The sequence below is a fragment of the Kryptolebias marmoratus genome, linkage group LG3 (assembly GCF_001649575.2).
Source record: "Kryptolebias marmoratus isolate JLee-2015 linkage group LG3, ASM164957v2, whole genome shotgun sequence".
NCBI classification, from domain to species: Eukaryota; Metazoa; Chordata; class Actinopteri; order Cyprinodontiformes; family Rivulidae; genus Kryptolebias; species Kryptolebias marmoratus.
Genome location: NC_051432.1, coordinates 1,272,751 through 1,283,276, shown reverse-complemented (window position 1 = coordinate 1,283,276; position 10,526 = coordinate 1,272,751). Strand labels below are relative to the sequence as shown.

Here is a 10,526-nt window from a genome sequence, read left to right as displayed (position 1 = left end):
CATCACATCTCAGCTTTAAAAGCTCAACTCCACACTCTCTATTTCTGAATTGAGAAAGCTCCTCGGATGAGAAGCAAAACGTCTTCAACTACAGAATAGAAGTCCAGTTGTTTTTGTTTTTTAACCTTTTTTGAAATTGTACCAACTGTATTTTTCCTTTATTCTTTTCCTATATTCTACTTTCCACTTTTGCAACCTGCTGTTCTTTTAAATAAATTGTCAGGGCAAGCATAGTTTGTTTTTCCTGTAACTTTGATTTATGCTTTTGGAGCCGAAAAAGCATCAAATGTTGCAAGAATTGCTTCGTTTCATATGACTAAAGAGGAAATTCTGACTTAAAGTAAGATCAGAACCACTGTATCTTTGAATGGAGTCTTAGGTTTTTTCATGCCAGGTGGCAGACAGAAAGTTCAGATATGTTGAGCTTGCTTTGTAGTACGCCCTATAGAAGGGGGCTTTAATATGGACACATACTCTGAACTGTCTCAGTAACTCTTATATGTCAAGCCTGGCCACATGTCATTCCAGTCAGGTCAGGAGATATATAACTCAATGCAGCAAACAGTCTTAGTATTAAATGTATAACCTTTGTTGGAAGGGAGGGTGTCATGTTGAATAGCGCTTATCAGGATACCATATCCTGCACTATTCTGTCTTTGGCCCTGTTCAGTCCTGACACTAACATGCATCACAGTTTATGCAATTACAAGTGAACACCTTTAGGAATAAAATGTTCACACTGCCAGTAAAATGCATCTTATGTAATATGATTTCAGTTACCCACTTCACATGCACATAAACAATAAACCAAAACACACAATCCGCTGTCAGCTGATTTACAAACAGAACATCAGGAAATAGAGATGCACCAATACCACATTTGTAAAAACTGAGGACAAGTACTTACATTTGAGTGCTTGCTGATACTGAGTACTATTACAAGTACTAATAAATCTTAGAATTGTGGTGAAAATGTGTTTAAAAATCAAAAGAGCTTCCTTTTCATGTTAATTCCTCAAACGGAACTAGGGCAGCAGAAAGGAAACTTGGGCTCAGATCCATGTATTCCCATGATCCTTTTCAGCTCAATGAGAGACTAACTGTTTCCTGCTGTTATTAGCAAACGATGAACTCAGTATCATGTTAGTTTTTTCTTTTAGACGTTTCTTTCAAACTGCTTGTGTTGAAACTCTAGATTTTGTCCGTCCTCTATACAACTTTGCTAAACATAATTTGAAGTCCGCATAACTCTTGTCACCATTGTTCACTTTAGGCACGTTCACAAAACAGTTCTGTATTATGGCCTCATAGACCAGTTTGTCTTCATGCTGACTTTGATGGTTTACAAATAACAGATGGAGCTAGCCACGTTGCACACAGACGTGAGATTTCAGAGATGAAGTGAGCATCGCAGAACCAAAAGAGGTGTGGAGCAGAACTCAGCTGCGTGGACGTCAAGTGCAACGCATTAAATATATGATGGACGTCTGCCTCATATCATTTTCTAAATATGGCAAAATAATTCAGTTTAGCTATTCTCTTTGTAGGCAACTATTTTTTTTAACTAAATGCTAAGTTGCTGTGCATCATCATTGATCTTCCTTCTGTAATAAATCTGTTTGTTGTTGTTTAATCCTGCTACTGGGTGGTCACAGGATCACAATATTGAGCTGCAAAGCTGGCTTGTGTTTTCACATGTCAACTGTTTTGGCTCTGTTACTACCTCACTTCATGGCACAAAGGCACATCTGCCTCGATCCATTCAGAAATCATAAAGGCAGCCAGAAGGCCTCTACATCCTGGCTTGAAGTGTTTTGTGAAGGTGCCTTTTGAATTATCTCCGTAGAGCTTCTTCTTCTGGTGGTGTTCATTGGTGGTTAGCAAATGACCTTATGGTGCTTCAACACCACCAATTGGTAAGAAGTATGGATCAGGACAGCCTACTCAAAAAAAAAAAAAAACTACCTACACAAGGCTGATATTACTCCTTTTCCACCACCTGATTGCTCAACTGATAGGTGAATGTCACTCTGCCATAAAACAGCATCAGGGCACTTTTATGATTACAAGTACAAGTAAATGGAATTGGACGGATACCCTATATTGGTCTCAACATCAATACATCTGTATCAGAAATTCTAGTGATGTTTCTGAATCACAGTCACCTGAACTATATGATTTTCAAGACAAACATTTCAGATTAATCTGAGTTGCATTTATTGGAAAGTTATGTTCAAAACATTTGGTAAGCCTAAATATGCAACCTAACTAACACAAAGTTAGATGAAGTGGTAGTGACTGTTCCTATGGGGGAGAGAGTGGTAATTGGAACAGACCTTCATTAACACGTAGGTGAAGGAATCAAAGGTGATGAGGAGGTGTTGGTGGAGGTGTTAGGGACAGAAATGTGGAAGGACAGATGGTAGTGGATTTTGCCAACAAATGGAAATGACTGATGAACACATCCTTCAAAAAGAGGGAGAACAAAGGGTGACCTATACGACTCGGGGATGGTGCATATAGTGTAAGTGGACTATATCCTATACAACATGAGCAACCTGAAAGAGATAAGAGACTGTAAGATGGTGACAGGAAAGAATGAAGCTAGGCAGCATCAGATGGTGGTCTGTGGGATGACTCTTGTAATCAAGCAGAGGAAGCAATTAAAAGCAAGGGTTAAATGGTGGAAGGTGAAGAATGAAGAATGTCGCAAAGAGTTCAGAGAGGAGTTCAGACAGGATCTGGGTGGTCAGGAAGAGTAACCAGATGGCTGGGAAAGTACAGCAGAAATGGTATGGGATACTGCTATGTGTTTCATGAATCCTCTGGTCAGAGGAAATAAGACAATAGGAACTGGTGGATGATTGAGGAAGCGCAAAAATATTCAGAGTAAGAGGTTAGATAGGAAAAAGTGGGATATTAGGGAGGTGAAGAATGCAAACAGAAGCACTGGAAAGCTAGGTGTTCACCAAAGAGCGAGGAAGCAAAAAAAAGAAAATTACTTGTAGTAAGTTGCACTGTATGTGAGACTGTACTCTAAGGAAGGAGAAAAGGGCTTGTATGGATTGACTAAGCCAGTGGTGTCCAGTCCTGGTCCTGGAGGGCCACTATCCTGAATGTTTTAGGTGTTTCTCTGCTCTTCAGCAGGTCTTCAAGTTCTGCAGAAACCTGTTAATCACTCAGTCATTCAAATCAGGTGTGTCAGAGCAGAGAAACACCTAAAACATGCAGGATAGTGGCCCTGCAGGAACAGGAATGGACACCACTGGGCTAAGCAGAGAGATCAAGCTGGAAAGGATGTACAGCAGGTTAGAGTGATTAAGAAGTGGTGTCCAATCCTGGTCCTCGAGGGTCACTATCATGCATGTTTTTGTTGTTTTCCTTACTCCAGCACACCTGATTTAATTGTTGACTTAGCCCTTCTACATGTCTTCAAGTTCTGCAGAGGCCTGGTAATCCCCCATTCATTCAAATCAGATGTACTGAAGCAGAGAAACAACAAAAAACATGCAGGATTGGACACCACTTCTACAGCATTTTATTAAACAATCTATTTGAAAAGTTTACTGCCCTTCTTTCTTGATATCTCCATACTATCACAGTTATGTCATCTGGAACAACCACCTTTCTACTCTTGATCCTCTGTGCTAGAGCATGAGAAGATACCTGAGGAATAAAGAAGAAGTGTACTGGTACCAATTTTCACAAACAAGGGGGATGTGCAGAGCTATATGAACTACGGAGAGACAAAGTTGAGAGCCATAACATGAAAATGTAAAAGAGAAGTTGAAGTCAGTTTAAGAAGTGAGTTGATTAGTGAGTAGCAGTATGCTTTTATGCTGAGAAAGAGCCCTACAAATGTGATGTTTGCTTCGAGAGTGTTGATGGAGAACTGTAAAGAATGTCAGAAATCGCACTGTGTTTTCATGGAGCTAGAAAAAGCAGATGATAGGGTGGCAAGAGAGGAACTGCGATGCTGTGTGAGGAAGTCGGGTGTTGTGGAGAACACCTGACAGGTAGTCCAGAACATGTACAAGGATGGAGATACAGTGGTGAAATGTGGGTGAGGAGTGACAGATCAGTTCAAGGTGAGGTAAGATAACATTGTGGATGAACTCTGAGTTTGTCTGCAGTGATAATGAACAGGTTGACACATGAGGTCCACTTGTGACTGGGTGAGCTACAACGAATATTAATGTCAGTGAGTTGCTCTTACTATTGGTAATAAAGATTCTTAACCATTTACTTTTGCTTGATGGGGAAAAAGTGATATTTGTAAATCAATATTTTTTGTTGACTTATTATCTTACTGAAGTTCTTATACACAAGTAAATATTCTGGGTAGATTTTTTTTTTCTTCTTCTTTTAGTATTATATAAAAATGTCCATGACCTGATTTAAATTTTCAAAACAGATTATTTTAGAATGCCTCTTTTGATCCCATATCTAATAAAAATATATTTGGAAATTCTCCTGATGACAAAAAAAAAAAATTATTGTGTCTTTCAAGCCTCAGATTCAGATTTTTTTTTTTTCAATTTTTACACAATGTCACAAAAAGATAAAACACTGCATTGTTTGTCTTAAATTGATTTAGGAGGACTATATTTCAGATGAACAGTTTAAGCCACTATCATTGTAAAGGCAAGCTGAAAGGCTTACCCTCAGTGAGGCTCCTGAGCAGAAATATTAGTGGGGCAGACATTGTTTTTGTTTGATGAATCACTAACCACCCACATTTTCCAATTTCTGTTACAATTTTGACAAAAAAGGGTAAATACTGTTTAATACTTATTTTGTTGGTTTTTCTTGTGTTGTCGCCTCTTCTCTCCCTCCTGCGGGAAGAGGTTGTATCTTGTGAAAACAGTCTAATAGCTCAATCAGAGAGAAAGACGCCTCCCCCGCAGAAACTGGAGTATTTTTAATTGTAAGTGTGAAAATAAAACAGACAGACAGGTGCATAGATTTCTGAATTTAATTTGTAATTTGATTATAAATAATATTTCGACAAAAATACTCCAGATTAACTAAGTGAAATGGGGGGAAAAACTACTGTTAAATAATTCCAAAAAATAAAAGAAAAAGTAGTGTGTGCGTATATATTCACCCCTTTTGCTTTGAAGCCTCAAATATTACATTAGTTAGATAAGATCCACTGTCAGTAGCAGGGGAGACGGAGGCGAACCCAGAGTGCAGACTCATCATTTAAACAGAAAGTAATTTATTAAGGCAAAAAATAAACAAAACAAAAGGCTGGTGTGGCAGCAAAAGACAAACAATAACAAATTCCAAAAAGACAAGGCAAGGCAAAGAGCTTGGTAACAACAAACATGAACAAAAGGAATGACCCAGTGAAGAATGAAGAACATAGACCGGCTTTTAAAGACAGAGGGAGAGATGATAATGGGTTGCAGCTGGGGACATGACGAGAGACAGGTGAGATGGGCATGGCAGACGTGACCGGAAAATTACTGGGGAGGTGAATGGTGACAAAGGAAACAGAAAGCCAATAGACTAAACTAAAACAAAGAACCAAAACTCAGCACTGACATTCATGGCATCCACCTATGGGCTCTAAGTGTAGATAGACAGAAAATAATCCTACCATGTTCGAGAAAATGTCCTGTTACATATCTCCCCTCTGTCTTTAGTTTTTGTTGTTCAGGTCATATCTGTGTGTTCCAAGCTGCTTAACTTTTAATTTTAGTCTCACAAATGGATTTTTACTGCTATTCCTGCATTAAATAAGATCACATTAGGTGATTAGTAGTGGTCGTGTTAATAAGCTAAAAACAGCAGAATGTGTCCACAGGGTCCAGTGACACTCTATTGGAGCTGCATGCAGTTCTGATCTCTGCCAACAGGGGGATATGATGAATCTACTGATGAAAGAGGGTGGTGACCTGTCCCACCTAATAAATGAAAATAAGTAAAAACTTGAGAATGAATCACAACAAAAACATTTTAAATTCCATTTTAAGGTGTCTAAATTATAAAAAAAACACACACACACACAAAACAAAACAATACACAGCAAGATAAGTAATTAAGTAATTTACTATATTTATCCGTCTAGTGGTATGTGAGATATTTTTCTGATACAGAGCTGACTCCAATAAGTAAAGGTAAAGCTTTAAAAATAGATATTATCCGATCAGCTAAGTGTTGGGAATCACTCTAAACTACTACCACACCAAAACGTAGCTCAATGTCAGTAAAATTGTCAGTGTAAAGCCAGGTTTGTGTTTCATAAGGTCATTTAGCTTTGTTGTAAATTTTGAAAAGGATTGATTCAAAAAGTTAACTAATTATAGATCTACATTCAATGATTACTTAGAGAGTTTCATTAAAATCTGCCCAATGGTTCATGAGATATTTTGTTAACATGACAGACAAAACACACACAGACAAGGGCAAAAACATCATCGCCCTTTCGCCTAAAAAGACCAATATAAAAACATTCTCATATTAAAATTAACAACGTTTCTGTCCACTCTTAATTTCACAGAAAAAGGAGATTTCATTGCTCTGGATCTTGGGGGTTCAAACTTTCGGATCTTGCGTGTCAAAGTGACACAAGACAAGAAGCAACCAGTTCAGATGGAGAGCCACACTTATGACACTCCTGATGACATCATCCACGGGAGCGGGACACAGGTAAACACAATTAAATCATTTCAAGTGTAAGTTTATACACTTCTTAAAATTTCTTTATAACATTTAAGGTTTAAGAGGAGGATATTTCTAAAATTGTCTAGATTTTCCACAATATGACAAAACTAAAATGTTCTTAAAAAAGTCTAAAAATTCTTTTTTAGCAAACACTGCACAAGCTACGTCTAACAGTTGCGTAAAAGTTCTGCTATTAGTGTCTACTCTTAAAATAATTTGTTTTAACAGCGAGATTAAAGGTCTGTTCTTGTAAAATGATCTCATCAGTAAAGCAGGGGGTAATAAGAAACGGCTTTAAAACCAGCCCTGACCTACAATGAACTTGTAAAGAACAGCTGGCACTCAGATTGTAACACAATCACCAAAACACAAGCGGCTGTCTGGGGCAGTGGGGTCAGCTCAGAGTGTGACTTGGAACATAACAAAATTAGTTCATTGAACGTTAAAATGACATATGGAGAGAAATCCAATGTGATGCAGGAACATGTTTCTCCAAAAAGTGCATAATTTAACCATAAAATGTAAATATTTGTAAAATATTTTCTTTCTTAGAAAATGCTTTTGTTGGTTTAAAATGTATTTCGAAAACTTGCAATTTCTCTTGAGCTCAAAAAGCCTGAGATAATGAACATAAATATACCATTGTCTGCGAAAATCATTTACTTATTTAGCGTTTAAATTTTTGAATTAGTTACAAGAAGTTTACATTACAAAAATAATGGCCCAACAGAAATAGTGCATAAACCTAAAATTGGCATTGATGAAACTGTGGTCACTTGTGTTGAATTTCTTCAATATTCTACAACGTAAATGTCTTTTGCTTGTCTCCAGCTCTTTGACCATGTTGCTGATTGCCTCGGTGATTTTATGGATAAACAGAAAATTAAGGATAAAAGGATCCCTGTGGGTTTTACGTTTTCATTCCCCTGTGTCCAAAACAAACTGGATGAGGTAAACACCTTAAACATTAATGATAATACGATCAGGCTTTAAGGATAACATTGAGTGTGCTAACCTTGAAAGCATAATTAGCAATAAAGCATAAGAGGAAGGCTGAAAAGAGTTTTGTTTTTGTTTCTTTCTTTTTTCAGGCTGTCTTAGTGACATGGACAAAGAAGTTTAAAGCCAGTGGTGTAGAGGGCATGGATGTTGTGAAACTCCTGAACAAGGCGATTAAGAAGCGTGGGGTGAGATTTCATTATTTTTTTCAGAGGTTCATTTACAAATATAATATTTTTTAAAAATCCAAACTCTCCACCCTGCGACAAATGTCTTTTTTTAATGTTTAGTTATGCAATTTATTTTTTTTCCAGGACTACGAAGCAGATATCATGGCAGTCGTGAATGATACCGTCGGCACTATGATGACATGTGGATTTGATGATCAGCGTTGTGAAGTGGGAATCATTATAGGTGAAACTGAAGAGTTGATTTCATTGATCAAAAAAATGTACTTTACATGTCAACCTATGTGTCCTTACAACAAACTGAACAAAACACTCCTGATACTGTGTTTTATGGCCTTTGAAAGGCTGCAACCTGCTTCTTTCTCAGGCTTACACAATAATTACATCCTTGGCAGCACATCTAACATCTACAACTTTGTGAATGTAAGCTGTGCTGCCAAGTTTCATTTTAGAGAGAAGATGTTTGCTCCTGGCAACCTTTCCAAAGAACCTGCAATAGTTAAGTCTCTTTCTAATTTCTTTGGCCAGCACAATGGCTTAGTGGTTAGCACTGTTGCCTCACAGCAAGAAGGTCTTGGGTTGAAACCCTGGCTTGGACCTGGGCACTCCGGTGTCCTCACACAGTTTAAAAACATGTATGTTAGGGTGTTTTAAGGCCCAGGCTTCCCTTGAAAAAGAGATCTGTGATTTCAATGGGACTTGCCTGGTTAAATAAAGGGTAATGAAAAAACAATTGTAAATAAAACTTAACAATGTATATGCTAAACCCAGCCTGGACTGTCTAAGATGGAGCTCTTAGGTTTTACAATACGTCTCTGACTGAGGTAAATTTGCCAGGGTGTCAACTCCTGGAAAGATTGGTAAATGTTCCACATGTTAAAAAAAAAGTTCTCCAGGTCGGCAGGGGGTGCCCAAGAGCATTTTAATATTCACATAAAACAAGTTGATACATGGTTTAATATGCATAAGTTGTAATCAGAATGACACAGAGTGATAAATAAGTGCTAATTTATATATGTCTGCTGCGTGTCTATGAGTTGGATCAAATTTCATGCACACTGTAGGTTTTTCAGAAACAGATGACAGTTTTCTGAGGTTCCTGCAGCTGTAAACTTGGTTCTATTGGGCTGAAAAAAAAACTCCCCCCCCTAAGTTATTCACACTGGTTATCTTTCTTCACACAGGGACACTTTTACACAATCTGTTTTTCTTTGTCAGTGTGATACATTGTGTAAATGGAGGGAAATCAATAAATATAGACTTATTAATTTTATCCACTTTAGGTCAGACTTTCACATATCAGTTATCTGATGAACTAATAGGTCTGACTTGAACTGAGACAGAATGATACTGTGAACAAAAGTGTTCAAAAGTAAGTTTTTTCTTTTTATTACTTAATTGTTTATTTTGTCTCCGGTTTTGTACTGCTGCCTTGTCTTAAGTGAGCAGCACACTGCTCGTTCATTATTTCAGGTTTTATATGGATTGCTAGGGTTTTCTAATCTGGACTGAAATTTTGTACCACTCTAAAAAAGAAAAAAGCAAAAAACAATAAGCTTTGGAAATTTGAAAGGTGTTGGCAGCCTGTTTATTTTTTAACATTGTATTGTATTAATCTTTTTTAGATTAATTATTAATTTAACTGCTTTATCTGTTATTATTGCTCTCTTCTTTTAGGGATAATTGAGGAAAATATATTCTGTCAAACAGTCAATTTATAGAACTGATTGCATACAATACAGTGGTGCAGTACTTATATTACTTGTGATAAATCCACAAACAAATCAAGCCATAGCGTACCTTAAGGGAATAAATATCACCCACCACCATCCATAAAACAGACTGAGTTACTGGCATTTTTTTGTTTGCTAAGTTCCATTAGCTGTGTCAGCCATCTTGAATCAGGTTGACTCTAAATGTTAATCAGTTGTAGATGTGCATTCAGTGAAAATTAATCTATTGGTTCATGACATATTTGCCACAACTAGTCAAAGTTGAAGACAATAGTAAATACCAAAGCACTAAAGTATGAGCTCAACTTTTGTCAAATTGACTGAGTTGTGGACATTTTGTGTTTGCAAAGGTTGATTAGATGTCATTTCCTTTTAGAATCAAGTTGTCTTCAAAAGTTAATCAGCCATAGATGCACGAGCAATAATTACTTTTCATTAAAGTCTGTCCAGTGGTTTTGGAGATACACTCCTGATCAAAATCTTAAGACCAGTCAAAAAATTGCAAGAATTTGCATTTTGTACTATTGGATCTTAAGAAGGTTCTAAGTAGAGCTTCACAATGTTGAAGGAAAAAATCAGTGCAAGAGACAAGAACTTTTGAGCAGGGAATTTTCTGCAAACTGCATTTACACTCAAACATGATTTCTTTCAGCTGATCAAAAGTTTAAGAGCATAGCTCAAAAAAAACCCAAAACTCCCCAAAACAGAAATCAAAGTGTCAAAAAAAAGGACTCTGTAATGAGTAGCTCCACCATTCTTGTTGATGACTTCAAACAATCGTTTAGGCATGCTTGATGCCAGTGTTTCCAGGAGGCTAGTGGGAACGTTACTCCAAGTGTTGTTTGACGCCCCTGCACAACCTGAAGCTCCATTGTTCCATTAAAGGAAAACGCACCCCAAATCATGATGGCGCCCCCGCCACTGTACCGTGTAG

General features: G+C 37.3%; 1 protein-coding gene across 2 annotated transcripts in view; it reads left to right on the top strand.

Moving 5' to 3' along the window:
* Window positions 1–10,526, top strand: part of LOC108245317 (hexokinase-1) — a 37,088-nt gene that overhangs the window by 7,643 nt on the left and 18,919 nt on the right. For both annotated transcript variants that reach the window (XM_017432121.2, XM_017432122.2), the window contains exons 3-6: window positions 6,509–6,657; window positions 7,504–7,623; window positions 7,764–7,859; window positions 7,986–8,085. In XM_017432121.2, the coding sequence (XP_017287610.1) occupies window positions 6,509–6,657; window positions 7,504–7,623; window positions 7,764–7,859; window positions 7,986–8,085 (465 nt within the window). The remainder of the gene's footprint in view (window positions 1–6,508; window positions 6,658–7,503; window positions 7,624–7,763; window positions 7,860–7,985; window positions 8,086–10,526) is intronic.